The following is a 16,564-nucleotide window of genomic DNA, read 5'->3' on the forward strand; positions in this document are numbered from 1 at the left end:
TGTTAATCATAACCACAGAATCATAATTCAGACTAACAAATGGCCCCAAAAGAGCCATTAAACTTCCCTTTGAAATTTCACAAGCCAGGCCTGGGTCTTCTGCCTCGCCCACAACATTCTTATCTTCCAAGCTCCTATAGAAAGGCTCACCAAGTATTGAAGACTCAATGACTTTTCTTGCAAAAAAGTTACAAATACAGTTACAAAGTCCTTTCACAATTCCTCCCCAAAACAACATGATCAGGTGTGTCACAGCAATATCCCACAGTCCTGGTACCACCTTGTCTTAGTTAGGGTTTCTATTGCTGTGATGAAACACTGATTCCAAACAAGTAGGGGAGAAAAGGCTTTATTCGCCTTGTTTTTTACATCATAGTCCATCATGATGGAAGTCAGGACAGAAACTCCAGCACATAGGGACTTGGGGGCAGGAGCTGAAGCAAAGGCCATGAGGGTGCTGCTTATGGCTTGCTTCCCATGGCTTGCTCAGCCTGCTTTCTTGTAGAACCCAGGACCTCCTTCCCAGAGAAAGCACTACCACAATGGTCTGGACTCTCCCACATCAATAAATAATTAAGAAGATACCCTACAGCTAAGTATTATGGAGGCATTTTCTTAGTTGAGGTTCCATCCTCTCAGATGACTCTAGCTTGTGTCAAAGTGATATAAAACTACCCAGCACATCGTCAGAGATATTTAAGCAGGTTGTTTATAATTTCAGATTTCTTCTTAGAGGTAGATACCAGAGCTGGCAAGGGAGGCATGGTCTGCACTCCAGAGAATGATCTAAAAGTTGTGTGCTGCCTGCCATCTTGATCCACTAAGCCATTTTCCTCTTTTCCTTTCCTCTTGCAACTGTCTAGTATGGCAGACTCAAGTACATCCTGGACTAGAGCAAATGTTTTAGTGAAATGTTAACACATTTGAATGATTTTTTTCATATTGTTTTCTACACAATTTTATCTTTGCTCCCATTTAGATAATGTTCTTTTTTTGGGTGTTACAGAGTTAGTAAATCAAGTAACAGCCATTCACCTGAGAAGTCTCTGGAAATACCCCTGGAGCAAGGAGATTCGGTAGTTACTAAGTGCTTTAAAATTAACTTTGATACTAACAAGAAAATTGCTGATAAAGTCAATGAACACAAAGTACCTGATTCTAAGGGAAAAAAATCAGAAAGCAGAAGCACCGGATGCTATAGACCACCAGCTGTTCCTAACACGAGCTCATTTGAGGCAATAGTGAGCTGCATTGGTGACGATGGAACTATATTTGTAGTGCCTAAATTATCAGGTAAGGTCTATGCTGTTATAAAGCTTTCTTTGGTGACCTGGGCTTAGCAGCTCAAGTTTCCTATGATAGACACACCAGGAAATCTTGGCAGGATTAAACCTCTCGGAACCTCATTTTCAGGGACTCATTAGAGAGACTAGATGATTTCACCCAGAACATGCAGAATGTTTTTAATAATCCTAGATAAGCTATTTAAGAGGGTTTTTTTTTTTAGTTATTTTAAATGAAAAATTATTTCAACACACTGTTACCAGAGCTCCTCAGCCAGAGGCCTGTCTGTGGCTCCAGTGCCGTTATGGAGAAATCAGGGCCTGAAGGTATGGCTAAGTGGTTGAAGAAGCCCCAAGTTCAGACCCCAGTGCCCAACGTGGGTGGCTCAAAACCTGTAACTACAGAATATTCAACATTGTTTTCTGACTTTCTGGGTATCTGCAGTCAGTGCACATAGATCTACATAGATATGCTTGCATACATATAATTAAAAATAAAAATAAATATTAAGAAAGGAACAAGGGAATAAGGTAGAAAGATGGCTGTATAGTTAAGGACAATCAATTTTATATGATAGTCAGCAGGGTGGGGATCTTCGTGCTGAGGCAGACTGAGGACTAGAGGCACTTTGCCCCCATCAGTTGACTGTCGGGTGCAGAGAAGGGAAGTGGCAGCTTTCCTGACAGACAGAACCTGGAATTACAAGGCTTCTGTAATGCTAAGATTAGGTTTCTGTTTACTTGATAAGAATCCTGAGCGCCAGGACATGGTGGTGCATGCCTTTGATCCCAGCACTGGGGAAGCAGAGGCAGGCGGATTTCTGAGTTCGAGGACAGCCTGGTCTACAAAGTGAGTTCCAGGACAGCCAGGGCTACACAGAGAAACCCTGTCTCGAAAAACCAAAACAAACAAACAAAAAAAAAAAAAACAAAAAAAGAATCCTGTTTACCCAGTAAGAATCTGCCTGGATTGGACCAGGGCCCTCATGTTAGGACATTGGATACTGCCATTTTGAGGCCTGCTTTGTAACCACAAGACGCTGAACTTAAAGATGAACTTCAAAGAGCATGTTAAGGGAAAGTTTCTACAGCCTGTCACTGTGGACGCTGGAATGAGGGCAGGGGTAGGGGAGGCGAGGGGAGAGTATGTGTGTGTTTATGCATGAATGTACAAACTTCAAGCCCCCATTTTAATAGATTTTTAAGAAATTAAGAATACCTAAATTTTTACATAAGGCAATAAAGATTGGTCAGGCCTTTGAAAAGATAGTTAAATGCAAAATATATTTCTATCAGAATAAAAGAAATTAGATCACCTGCTTTTATTCTAAACCTCTTATTTATTTTTAATTATATGTATGCGTTGGGGGGTTATATACATGTGAGTTTGGATGCCCATGGAAACATAGGGCATTAGATCTTTGGAGTTACAGGTGTTTGCCAGCCACCCCAAACAAACACGGGTCCTGTACAAGAATACTACATGATACTACCACTTAATCATCTCCCCAGAACCACGAACCTATTTGTTTCACTCATTCATTCATTCATTTTATATTAATTGGGTGGGTTGACCGTGAAAGCCAGAGGGGTTGGGTGTTGACATAGGTAGTTGAAACCAGGGCTCTAGACCTCCGGAAGGGCACCAAGCACTTTAAACACTAAGCCATCTTTTCAAAACGTTTTCTGTAAATCAATTTGGTTTGGTTTGGTCTTCCCCTCAGTCTTGAATTCCAAAATTAACGTTTCAAAGAATTGGATCCGAGAATTAACACTTGAATATCTACATTTCAATTAAAACTGATTGAGATAAAAATCTTGAATCACCAAGTTTATTTTAAAGGAAGAAAAACAAAAAACAAAACAGGCAACTATTCCAAGAAGTCAAAAGCCATCCTTAAAATGTGCACACATTTTAAATTAGGCATACCAAGAATAATTTTAGTATCCAGTGATTCTTTTAAATAAAAAAAAAGTTGAACATACATTTAGTAATTATGTTTAGGAATCTTAGAAGGAGACTGAGTTTTTAATCTCATTCTCTTTTGACATGTAATTCCTGTGAGATTGCTTCATCTCATGTGGCCAGACACCGCAGGACTCCAGTTAAGACCCAAGTTACCTAGAGAGCCAAAGGGAGCATTTTTCGCTATAGAGTCTAAGGGACCTCCAATGTAGGTAAATCTAATTGCTACAGTCATTAAATTTTCAGCCTTTATTAGGTCAGTTATCAGAGACCCACATTAAAATACAAATGACACAAACACTTTACATTAATTCAGAAGCATTCTTAGAGTCTGTGTCTGTGTCTGTGTGTGTGTGTGTGTGTGTGTGTGTGTTGGTGTGTGTGTGTTGGTGTGTTGGTTTGGTTTTGTTTTGTTCAATACAGGATTTCACTATGTAGCCTTGGCTGGCCTGGAACTTACTTTGTAGCTAAGGGTAGCCCCAAATTCATAGAGATCTAACAATTTTTTCTTCTAAGTACTGAAATTAAAGGCATGTGTCACTTAAAATCTTTAAAGGAAGTAGTCAGTTAAACTCTCTTAGAGCCAACAAAATACCATAGACTTAGTATTCCCCATATTAACATAAATTACAAATATGTTTGTTTTGTTTTTCAAGACAGGATTTCTCTGTGTAGCCCTGGCTATCCTGAAACTCACTCTGTAGACCAGGCTGGCCTCAGACTCACAGAAGTCCACCTTTCTCTGTCTCCTGAGTACTGGGATTAAAGGCATACACCACTATAATACCCAGCTAGAGCTCTCAAATTTTTAATCAAATTCCGATATAAGCAAGACAGGTATCCCAAGAATCTTCATCTTGATTCCACTGCACAGCAAAGGCTACACCAATGACCATTTGAGCCTCTGACAGTGAAGCTTGTACTGAAAACTGACAAGAAAAAGCCAATTGATTCAGACATGGAGATAAAGATTAAGGCAAAGTCTAAAGGTACCAAAGGTGCCAAATTAGGCAGCACTGAAAGCAACGTGAGTACTCTGCCAAACAAAATCTGACTTCTGTTACGTAACCAGCCATTCAGCACACAGCTCAAGGCATGGAAAGGTGTTCAGCAGCTTAGAGCCCTTGGGATTGCAAAGAGCACTGTCACTGTAACTGGAGCTTTAGGCCAAGCTCAGACACTGTTGCAGAAGAAACTTGAACAATAGAGTTGATATTATAAAGGATTTACTAATAAACTTGCATAGAAGACGTTAAGTCACATAATGTAGAAATTAGCTAAGGGAATGCTGCCTCCAAAATATGCCAAAGTTAAGTAGTGTACTAACCAGGCCTGTTAGAGACAGGCAGAATTTAGGATGACAGGATGTAAATGTTTATTCACCAGGGCTGACTAGCAATTAATCTTGATTCTCATATCAAAGGCAACAGCCCTGACTTACACAACCATCTATTAGACCCATTTCTCTATCAGAGAACATGTCTCTAAATAGGCAAAGGAGTAGCACAGGGTGACAACCATCTTTTAAGTCTTGACCATAAAGTCCCTGGTTCCCTTCTTAAGAAAAGCATAATTTCCCAGGTGGGCAAGATAACAGCTATTTGAAAGGGGATGGCACTGGTGTGTTTAAAAATAATTTTGCAATAGTATTTTCACAAGGTAAATCCTCCAACGTGCCTATATGGCAAGATTTGCAGCCTCCTGTTTCTGTTTAAATTGTTCAAAGTAATAACCTAGGACCTAAACCTGAAAGAGATCTAAGGATGATACCATATGTGGAATGGTGAGTCTAAGGTGTACATAAGTTAATAAAATGTTTTATTCGTGGCCAGCTCCCCTTTGGGCATTTGCCAGAGCCAATGGTATAGTGTCTCATTTTCCGGAGTGTGAAATAAATTTTCACCCATAAAAACATGGGTGCATATTTCAGCTATAGTACCAGTTCTAAAGAGTCAAGGTTGGACTAGAGATTGAGCTTGCTGTTAAGAGTGTTTACTTAACTTGAAAAAGCCCTGAGTTTGGATCCCTAGTACCCTGGAAGTCCTTTCTACTCTGAGAACAAAAACATGTTCTACTGTATGATTTTATAGAAGACATGTACAGTTCTTTTTGTTGTTGTTTTATTTATTTTTGCCTGTTTTTAAATGTCATTAGGGCAAGCATGGGCCTCTTTCTTTTTCTTTTTTCTTTTTAATGTTTTGAGACAGCATTGCACTATGTGGCCCAGGCTAACCCTTTTTTTTTTTTTTTTTTTTCCCTTTTTGAGTCTCCTGGGGCTGCTTCTTACGTGAAGGATTATAGGAATGTACTACCTAACCTGGCCTTATAGTTTTATATGTCACATAAGTCCTAAAGAACCCCAGAACTGAGTTTTAGAAAGCTATAAAGAAGACATTTGCCTTCACTTTTGTAAAGGCTTAGCCCATTTGCCTTGTGTGCTTCACCTGCCCCACTGTTACGTAAGGCTGCCTTTACCAGAAACCTTAGCTCCACTCTCAACAGTATGGTTACCTGCACAGGATGTGCAGAGACCACACCAGCAGGAACACAGACATGGGTGGAAGAAATGCTCACATGACCCCACCCCAAGATGGATACCCATGTACATACACATAACTGTATAGCCGAGGTCATGAGTTAGGGGCACAGGAAGAGTTGGATCTGGGAGGGAAGTGGAAAGAATAAAAGTATAAAACCCTCAAAATTTAAAAAGTATTCCATAGATGGATGGATTTTTCTAAACTTTATTCTCTCTATATATTCCCCTTAATTTTTTTTTTGTTTTTTTTTGTTTGTTTGTTTGTTTTTGTTTTTCAAGACAGGGTTTCTCTGTATAGCCCCGGCCATCCTGGAACTCACTCTGTAGACCAGGCTGGCCTCGAACTCAGAAATCCGCCTGCTTCTGCCTCCTGAGTGCTGGAATTAAAGGCATGAGCCACCATCCTTTTCCCTCTTTAATATATATTGTGTAGCGTGCACATTAAGTTACTTGTTCTATGCCCCATCTGTCAGTGCAAAACACAGCTCTTGCTCCAATGTATATGAAAAATATCAGTTATTCTGAGCAGTCTATGAATGACTGTGGCTCAGAAACATGGATTCAAGTCTCCCTGAATTATTGTATGTTCCAGTGTGGAAGTGGTTGCATTTTTTTAACAATCACGGGAAAAAAAAGTCATAAACTAGTGCATTTGGATGCTCTCTATGGAAAACGAAAATGAAAGTTTGACTTTATTAAAATAAGTCACAGCAAACACCTGAGAGTTGAGAGGCCTTTGAGAAGATTTGGAACCTTCTTCAGGCTACCTGGATTTGCATGCACATGCAGTGTGTGCTTTCTGAAACGATGTCTAAGTCACTCCTGTAACTACCACCTTAAGCTCAAGCTCAGAGGCCCCCTTAGGGGACACCTGATGATAAGGTTTAGTAACGAGGAATGTACTGGCATATTCCTCCCATGTGATAAGCACCTGAATGTAGGTTTTTAAGTTTGAGAAACAGAAAACCTGTGAATACTTCAGACCTAGGATACCAATAGGTAATCTAGAAACTTTTTTTGACATGTTTAATTGTTACTAAAACTGTTTAGCTGTCATGAACTGGTATCCCATCCAGTTCTCTTGGATACAGATAATGTGGATAGATGCTGTCATACCCAACTTACAGAGAAGAAACTCAGGCTTATACACCTACCTGAGACAGTGATACTAAAGAAGCAAGGCTGAGGTAATACCATTTCCAGCTCATTGGAATCAGTTATGGAAGCATATAGATACTGGGAAATACTGAGGCAATTTGTAGTAAAAGAAAAATTAAAGATGGGACTTAGGAGATAGTTCAGTCAGGAAAGTGCTTGCCAGACAGTGTATGAGCCTCAGTTCCACCTCCAAAACTCACTTAAAAATCCAAGTGTGAGGTTGAGAAGAAGGCTCAGTGGGTAAAGTGCTTGCTGAACAAAGATGAGGTCCTGACCTCAGATCTCCGGACTCATATAAAACCTGGGTGTAGAAGTGCATGTCTGTAACCCCCAAAGCTGGTGCACAGATAGGTAGACCCTAGGGATTCACTAGCCAGCCCTGTCTAGTTAGCTAAAACAGTGAATTCCAGCTTCAGTAAGAGACCCTGTCTCTGAAAATGAGGTGAAGAAGCAATTGAGGGAATCCGGACATCAGTGCCATGCTCCACAAGCGCTCACACGGGCAAGTGTTCTACATCTACACTCAGCATGCACGCACTCTCTCTCACACACACACACTATTAGAAAATACATTTATTTTAGGAAATGGGCATGGTGACACGAGAAGATGGTGACAAGAAGATCTTTGGGGCTTGCTGGTCAGCCAGCCTAATCTATAGTTAGTTCCTCAATAGCGTGAGACCCAGTCTCAGTAAGAAAAAAGTAGACCTGGCTGGAGAGATGGCTCAATGGTTAAGAGCCCTGTTTGCTATTTCTGGGGTCCTGAGTTCAATTCCCAGCAATCGTAGGGTGACTCACAGCCATCTGTAATGGGATCTGATGCCCTCTTCTGGTGTGTCTGAAGACAGCTACAGTGTACTCATACATAAATTAATAATGAAAAAAGAAGAAAAAGGTAGACTAATGTCGAGGAAGGACATTTGTGGTTGTCTCCTGGTCTCTCCATGCACCTTCACACATGTATACACACCAAGAAAAGTTAGAATTTTAACGTATCTTCAGTATTATCTCTACCTAAGCCTAGACTTAATACGTGACTTGTGCTGTCAAAATGATACCTTAAACTCTTAGTTCTTTCATGTTAGGCTATCTGGTATGTATTTAATTGTAAAGAGTGCTTTTAATTGTATATTTGGAATAACAAAAATAAAGTATTCAAATGCTATTAGTAAAAAAAAAGAATTGTTTTGGTTTTTTGTGAAAAGGTTCTTCTGTGTCACCTACATCCTCCTAGAACTTGCTCTGTAGATCAGGCTAGCCTCAAACTCACAGCGATCCACCTGCCTCTGCCTCCCAAATGCTGACATTAAAGCTGTATGCTGCCACCACCTGACTGTTAGTAAAACTTTTTAAAACATGTAATAAGTGCTGTCTGAATTAAATGTTTATAAAAATTCTGTTGTAAACTTGATCTTAATTTTTTGTATTACCTAAGTTAGGAAGCTATTGGATTGTGGGTAAAATGTAAATAATAATATTTTCCTAAATGTATTATATTTTCAATAAATTCTACAGAGTTTGAGCGCATAAAAATGATGGATGAAATTCAAAGTAATTTAAAGTGCCTTGGTCTTTTGGAGCCATATTCCTGGAAAAAGGGAGAGCCTTGTGCAGTGAGAGGATCTGATACTTTGTGGTACCGTGGCAAAGTTATGGAGGTTGTGGGAGGCACCATCAGGGTGAGTCTGACTAATCACTAGAGGAGTGCATGTCGGAAATTAGACTAAAACACCTTTTGGTGAATTTAGGAAGATGAATGCATTACACTGTTATTTGTAACAAGAATTTTTATTTATTTATTTATTTATTTATTTATTTATTGTCGTTGTTGTTGTTGCTATTTTTGTTCTGTCTTGGGTTTTGGTTTTGAGACATAGTCTCACTATGTAGGCCATCTGTGCTATTTTGTATCTTCCCACCTGAGCATCCCAAGTGCCAGGATTATAGACCTGCACAGTATATGAGCCTCAGTTCCACCTCTAGCCTTTGTTTTCAAATAGATTGGCAAGTGAATAGTGAAGAAATCACTACAGGTGAAGAAAGGTGGGGTGTGACCTAATGGACATACCACTTAGTTGTAACTGGTAGCCCTATGTGCACACATGTTATTAAGTAAAACTACTTATGTATTAACTTGTTTAAGACCTATCTTTCTGAGTTGTGATTTTTGTTTGTTTGTTTGTTTGTTTTTGGTTTTTCAAGACGGGGTTTCTCTGTGTAGCCCTGGCTGTCCTGGAACTCACTTTGTAGACCAAGCTGGCCTGGAACTCAGAAATCCACCTGCCTCTGCCTCCCAAGTGCTGGGATTAAAGGCATGTGCCACTATGCCCGGCCCAAGTTGTGAATTAATTTACCTTTCAGAACAATGAGATAGTACCTACATTTCTTTCGGACTCTTTAAAGTTAGCTTCGTGTATAAAAAAAATGAAAATACAAAACATAGGTATAAATATATCAATTTATTAAGTAAAGTGATAAAATATTAAAGAACATTTTTTCATTTTTACTGGGATAGAAATTTACCTTGTTTGATGATACATAATACATAATAATTATTATATAGTTCAAGTTTCAGCTTCTTTTACATGTATGAATTTTGTAGAATTACTGTGCCTTTCCCCATGAGACATCACTTCAAGGACTTAGTGATAAATCTTAGAGAACTCTTTTTAATAGTAGTGTACAACTGGTTCTGGCTAATGCACAAAAAGGAGCCAGCCCTGAACAGAAGGTTTCAGCAGCTTATATACACCTTAGCATTCTATATATACTATTGTTCTTAAGTCTCATTCAGGTCCCAGCTCCAAGCTACTCCTGAAACAATTTAAACAGTCAGGAGACTGAAAGTCTGGTCACGGGCAAATACAAGATTTACACAGCAAAGATATGTCAGAATTGTTTCTAAGCATATACACCAGTGTTGTTCTTTTCAAATAGTTGTTATCCAGGGTCATCTTGCCCACCTGGCAGAATTATGCTTTTCCTAATAGAGCACAGGGGACTTAGTGGTAGAGCAGGACTTAGTGTTGACTGTGACCATGTACTGACCCTTTGAGCTGGGCTGCAAAGGCATGTCCTTTATATTGGCCTGGGCCTAATGGCCAGTCGCAAATCAGGGTTATCTCTTTTTTTAGGGAATGGAGCCTAATTGGAGGCTCCATTGTTGGTAATGTTGGTAAACAGACATTAGCAGAAACGAACCCTAAACTTCAATTGTGGTACAGAATTTTCTTTCCTTGAGTTTCTAACAAGCCTGGCTAGTACACAATTTATCTTCCAGTCATATTGGAGGCAGCACTCCTTTAGCTAAAATTCAACTTTGTATAACTTGATATTTTTTCCACAGTTTACTTTACAATATCAGTTTCACTACAAGTTTCTTCTTCATCATGAACACATTACCACACTGAAAAACATTTGGACATATATTATTTTCTTGGGCTACACAGAAAGATCCTGTTTCAAAAACAAGCAACAAGAAACCTTATTACTACTCCTTATTTTAAGATAGTTTAACAATTGAATTATCAAACGTAAAGCGTTTCAAAAGAAAGGTAGCTGAGGAATCTTATACTCAAGTGTTTTGGTTTTGTTTTTAAACTTGTTTTAAACTACACATGTGTTTGTGTGTAGGTATGTGCGAGTGAGTGGACGTGTTAGCAGAGGCCAGCTGCTCAGGAGCTGGGATGACAGGTGGCAGCTGGGAGCTGCTTGATGAGGTTACTAGGAATCTTAACTCAGATCTTCTGCAAGAGCTGCACATGCTCTTAACTCCTGAGCTGTGTATCCAGGCCTGATAGTGTATTATTTGTGTGTATTTGTGGGGTCTCATGTGCAGTACTGCACGCATGTAGAAGTCAGAGGGAAGCTTTGTGGAGTCAGGTCTCTCCTTCCATCTTTACATGGTTTCAAGGATTGAACGCAGATTGTCAGGTTTGCTCAGTAAGCACTTTTACCTTGCAAGTCATCTTAGCAGCCTCTTAGTACCCAAGTTTTTAAAATAATAATAAAAATGTTTGACTTATGGCTACCTATATTAGCACTTCTTTTAACAATGAAGTTTCATTCTCTACGAGATGAGAGAATTTATATTTTCCTTCTTGTTAAAAAAAAATCAAACCTTAATTTAGTTATCTTCCAGAATACAGGTGTGGGATCTTCATTTCCCCCCTTTATAAGGCGTGGTCTCAGTATGCAGGTCTGGCTGGTCTGGAACTAAGTGTGTAGACCAGGCTGGCCTCGAACTCAGAGATCTCCCTCCCTCTGTTCCTGAGTGCTAGGATGTCCTGTCATTGGGTGCAACCTTTTAGCTTGTTTTGTCTTTTGTAGATTATGTTGCGTAGGCAGGCCTTGAGGTCCAAACCCTCCTGCCTCAGCATCCTAAGATCTAAGATTATAGATCCAAGCCCTTGCCTTTCTGTTCCTTGTGCTCATTTGTTTGTTGTTTGAAACAGAGTCTTGCTGTACTGAACACACTATGTAACTCAGGCTGTTCTTGAACTTGTAGACTCTTAAGACCCAGTTAAACTTTAAAATGTTGTTTATCCTCAGTGGGTATGTGGAGAGGATGCTTCCTGCCACACATGTCCAAATCAGGACAGTTTTGTGGAGTCAGTTCTTTCCTTTCACATTTATATGCATTCCAGGGATCAAACTCAGATCCCTCAGAACTCAGAAGATAGTGTCAGATCCTCTGACACTGGAGTTACAGCCGGGTTGTGAGACATCATGTGGATGCTAGGGATTGATCCCAGATCCTCTGGAAGAGCAGTCAGTGCTCTTCACTAATAAACCACAGCCCTCCGCCACCAAATAAAAAACTTTTTAAAACTAGGAAATCTCCTTTGCCATACAGCTTTTAGTAATGAATTTTAACCAAAAATTGCTTGGTCTGTTTTAGGTCCAGTATTTAGATCATGGGTTCACTGAGAAGATTCCACAATGTCATCTGTATCCTATTTTGCTATATCCTGATACACCCCAGTTTTGTATTCCCTGTCAGCTCTATCAGACTTTACCGGTGAGCACATTGTAGTTTGTGGGTAATTTTAAATATTGTCTTATATTAGAAATGTTTAGAAATTGGAGTGTGAAATTAAGTCCCTTTCAAATGTAATACAAGTTTTTCTTTTAATTTTTTGGTGGTGGTGGTAGGTTTATTCTGTTTGTTTCTAAAGGCAGGGTCTCACTATATATAGCCTTGGGCGTCATGGAACTCACTATGTAAACCAGGGTGACCTCAAACTCATAGAGATTCTCCTGCCTCTACCTCCCAAGTACTGGGATTAAAGACATGCACCACCATACCTGGCTAAGGGTTTGTGTTTTGTTTTTAATGTGTCTGAGCTGAGTGTTCTGCCTGCATGTGTGTAAGTGTACCATGTGTTCTGCCTGCATGTGTGTAAGTGTACCATGTGTTCTGCCTGCATGTGTGTAAGTGTACCATGTGCATGTAGTGCTCACAGAGGCCAGAGGTAGACTCTGGAGACCCTGAGCTGGCCTTACAGATGCTCCTTAGCTGTCATGTAGGTGGAGCTAGAGATGCTTGCTAGACACCATGTGGGTGCTGGGAACCAACACGATTCTCTAGAATAACAGTAAGTGTTCTTAACCACTAAGGTTTTTTTCTTATCCCCCACCCCTAACCCCCAATACAAAATTTAAAAATACCTACTAGTAAAAGACAGCTCCAGGCCTTTAATGAGGAAGGCTACAAACTTATATTATAGTGTATAAAGCCTATGAGTAAATGGCTCATAGTATATGTTCATGCTCTGCTGATCAGGCAGATCCTAATTCTCCAGTATTAGCAATAACAAAGCTCAGACAGCAAATTCCTTTCCTTTTCCTGTTGTAGTTTTTGGGGCTCTGGGATCAGGAATGGCTCAGCTGGGTGGTTTGGAAATGAGTCCTTTGTGATAGTGGTTCCAGATATCTCTGAAGTGTGTCCATCCCAAGGATCCCTGGGGATCCATGAGCTAATTACAAAGGACTCATCACATGGCTGTTGTCTCACCTATTGGCTCTGACATGTTAAGAAATTTTAAAGTTTTAAATTTAACATATCTTAAAGTTTAGGGGGTTGTTTTAGAGGGTCTTTTGGGGGAGTGGTCTTGTAATTTTTGCAAAAAGATCTTTTGTAGCCCAGGCTGGTCTCTAACACCTCCTGTAGTAGATGACCTTGAATTCTGATTCTCCTGCTTCCACTTCGCAGGTGATAGGTCATAGGTATGTGCCACCATACCTAGTCAGTGTGATTCTGATGATCAACCCCAGGGTCTGGTGTATGCTAGGCAAGCACTCTCCTGGCTAAGCTGCATCCCCTGCCCTAGTTTATGCTTGGAAAGCATAAGACGTTGAATACAATAGGGAGAAGCTCAGACAAACAGGATTTTTTAAAAAAAGATGTCTTGTGTTTTTCTAATGTATACGTGTTCATGTGTGGGTATGTACACAAGTGTGGGTATCCACACAGTCCAGAAGGAGAGCCACATGTCCTGGAGCTAGAGTTACAGGTAGCTGCAAGCTGTGCAGCATGGATGCTGGGAACCAGATTACAGTCATCTGAAAGAAGAGGAGGGCGTGGTGGCGCACGCCTTTAATCCCCGCACTTGGGAGGCAGAAGCAGGCGGATTTCTGAGTTCGAGGCCAGCCTGGTCTACAAAGTGAGTTCCAGGACAGCCAGGGCTATACAGAGAAACCCTGTCTTGAAACCCCCGCCCCAAAAAAGAGGAGGAACTCCCAGCTGCTGAACCATCTCTCTAGCCCCCAAGTAGACATCTTAAAGATAATTTCTGTTGACTGCCCATGGTACTCATGTGCATTTAGTTCTACTACCAGGCAATCCCTACTTATGGCTCTTTCTTTGTGTCTTAATTTATTCTGTCTTGGTCACACATTATGGAAGTATACATGTGTTCATTCTCCACAGGTTGGGAATACCTGGCAGCCAGATGCCATAGAGCTGCTTCAGGAGCTGCTTTCAAAGAGAGAGGTGGACATTCACATTATGGTAAGTGGTCTTTCAAGTGTAGTTGGTGAAACTATTTGCCAGGAAGTAATTTAAAGACTGTTTTTATGACAGGCCATGTTATATGTGTCATTCATATGTGAATATAAGTTACTTGTTAACATATAAGACATTGCTGTTTTGGTTCCTATGCTTGTTTTGAGCAAGCCTAATTTTGAGCAAGTTGCTGAGACATTTCATAAGCATTAAAGTGGATGACTAAAAGATTTTTCACTAATAGTTTCCTTACATAAATGCAGGTAATATGACATTGTTGATGTGGGGCCAGCTGTCATACCACACTGTGTATGATGCAGACAGTTCTAGCCTCAGAGTCCTCCCCTAGTTAGTGAAGCAAGCCATCCGTACTGCAAAACGGCATGAGGCAGGGGACTGGTGGGAAGACAAGCCCAGCAGAAGTGAAGGTGACAGACAGTCCTGAGAAGGAAGCAGCATAGGAAGTAGTCAGGTAGAGGATAGAGGTTTCTAGAGTAGAATGCAAGAGTGACCCTCTGAGGTAATAAGGTTAGTCCACAACTGGTTGAAGCCTAGTGTCAGGAGAGAAGAAAATGGTTGGGAAAATATTTCTGCATGCAAGAGCCACAGTAGCCACCTAAATAAGGAAGCTGGTAGGTTAGCAGTAAGAGTTCTTACCCAGCTACTCCAAGAATCCTCAAGTCTCCTACTGTAAGGTGGAAATTCAAATTTTTTACATAGTCAAGGTAGCTTTCTTTACAACATAGTTTTCAGTAAGTCCACCACTTGTTTTGCAGACTGTGTGCACAGTGCTCCTTAACCCACTTGACTCCATGCCTTGCCTAACTATGCTCCTCCAGTGTTAAATACACTGAGAAATGCTACTGAGGCCTGAACAAAACAATCAAAAACCATGCCTGTGGAGGCTCCACATCCGTGGTGAAAACCAGACAAGAGATAAAGGCAGAGTGGCCTCAGCGACCTCTACAGTGTATTAGGCAGATAAGGCCTTGGCAGCAGAGAACTCTGGTGTTAAGAGATGCAGCTGAGAAAGGGGTTCTATGCTAACACAGTGACTAGGTGGCATTGCAGTCAATACTGTAAGGTGTGGGAACATAGGACATGCTGTTGCTGGGAGAAGGTATCAAGGGCCCATGTAAAAATGGCAGAGTTTGGAAGGAGTGGCAGAGATGTGGTTGTGAGGCTCTAGCCTACATTGCCACACAGGCACACAGGGTCTGACACAAAATATTTTCTAGTATTTCTTCCTGGCTGCCTCATATGGCTGGTTAGTAGAAAAAAGAAGCAGACAGATCTGCCCAAAACCGTTTCCCCTTCCTCTGTGAGGATGTGTATTTGGAGAAAGGTGAAACTAATGGGGATGGGGAAGAGATTACCACAGAGAGAGTCAGTGTGGGCAGCTGTAGACATGCCAGGGCCTGGTAATCGTGAGTGGGCTTTGCCGTCAGTGCTGAAGCCATCATCACGAGCTCTCGTTTGAGAAGGTTGATGTCTTCTGGCTCCTGACGTGTGGAGATTTTTAGTTAAAATTCATTTTATCCACTCTTAACCTGCTCTTAGTATAAATTAGTATCATCTAAAGATGATCCGTCTGTAGTTTTAGTAACTAGGAAATCTGATACAGATACACAATACACAAGTATATTTTCCATAAGTCAAAGAGTAGAGTTACTGCTGCATAATCTGCCAAAGTATCAGGAAGAAAGATCTTTGCAGTGAATCACCTCTCAAACTGGGAGACTGTGCTGTTGTCAGAAACCCAGTTTCATATTTGCTGGCTATAAAATCTTAGGCACTGAGTAATGTGTTTGCACTAACAGTCTTCATTATTGATTTAATAGGAATTGCCCAACAATTCATGGGGGAAGTTGTCTGTCCATCTCTATTTTGATGGGATGTCACTTTCTCATTTTATGGCCCATCATAAATACTGTATTTTTGAACATACCGAGGAGATATTTAAAGAAGTAAGTGAACTGTTTTCCTATATAATATACACTTTAACTGATTCTAATTAAAATGTCCCACTCTGTCTTACACCTCAAGTCTTTTGATATGTCTCCTGTAGCTCAGGTTGGCCTTAAAATCCTAATCCTTGTTCCTCCTTCAATCCTTCCAGGTTCTGGGATGGCAGGCAGGTGCCACCACATTCTGCAGTCCTTAAATGTGACTTACCTACCTGACCTGATCTACTAAGGGGGGCAGGGGGTCTAAAACGAGAATTTCTCAATTCTTTTTTTGAAAAAGAATTATCATGCTTTATATGTCCTGAAAAGCATTTCATTTACATTAAAACTCTATTACTGTTTCTGTGCCTTTTGCCTAGTAAGATATAAAGATTATGCTAGCTAGGGTTGTTGAATTTGAACAACACTGTGTACACTGTATAAAATCTGTATAAAATTTTATGCCAGTAAATGGCTCTATCCCCACTTAAAATGTCTTTCAACTTGAACTAGAAGCCATATATTACAAGATAAGTCCCTAAACCCAAAACCCAAAATATTATAATCTAAAATTGAAAATGTTTTGAGTGCTAAAAGATACTGAGAACTAGCATTCAAATTTTAGCTGAGCATGCTGGAGTGGGCCTGTTACTCCAGCATCTGCAG

General features: G+C 40.3%; 1 protein-coding gene across 1 annotated transcript in view; it reads left to right on the top strand.

Annotated features, from left to right (window-relative positions):
* The window catches only part of Rnf17 (ring finger protein 17), a 137,031-nt gene that overhangs the window by 104,035 nt on the left and 16,432 nt on the right, over nucleotides 1-16,564 (top strand). The window contains exons 26-30 of the mRNA XM_021182183.2: nucleotides 1,007-1,293; nucleotides 8,462-8,625; nucleotides 11,847-11,966; nucleotides 13,878-13,958; nucleotides 15,794-15,919. Of these exons, the coding sequence (XP_021037842.1) occupies nucleotides 1,007-1,293; nucleotides 8,462-8,625; nucleotides 11,847-11,966; nucleotides 13,878-13,958; nucleotides 15,794-15,919 (778 nt within the window). The remainder of the gene's footprint in view (nucleotides 1-1,006; nucleotides 1,294-8,461; nucleotides 8,626-11,846; nucleotides 11,967-13,877; nucleotides 13,959-15,793; nucleotides 15,920-16,564) is intronic.

The sequence above is a fragment of the Mus caroli genome, unplaced genomic scaffold (genome assembly GCF_978045245.1).
Source record: "Mus caroli unplaced genomic scaffold, Mus_caroli_1 scaffold_12, whole genome shotgun sequence".
Lineage (NCBI taxonomy): Eukaryota > Metazoa > Chordata > Mammalia > Rodentia > Muridae > Mus > Mus caroli.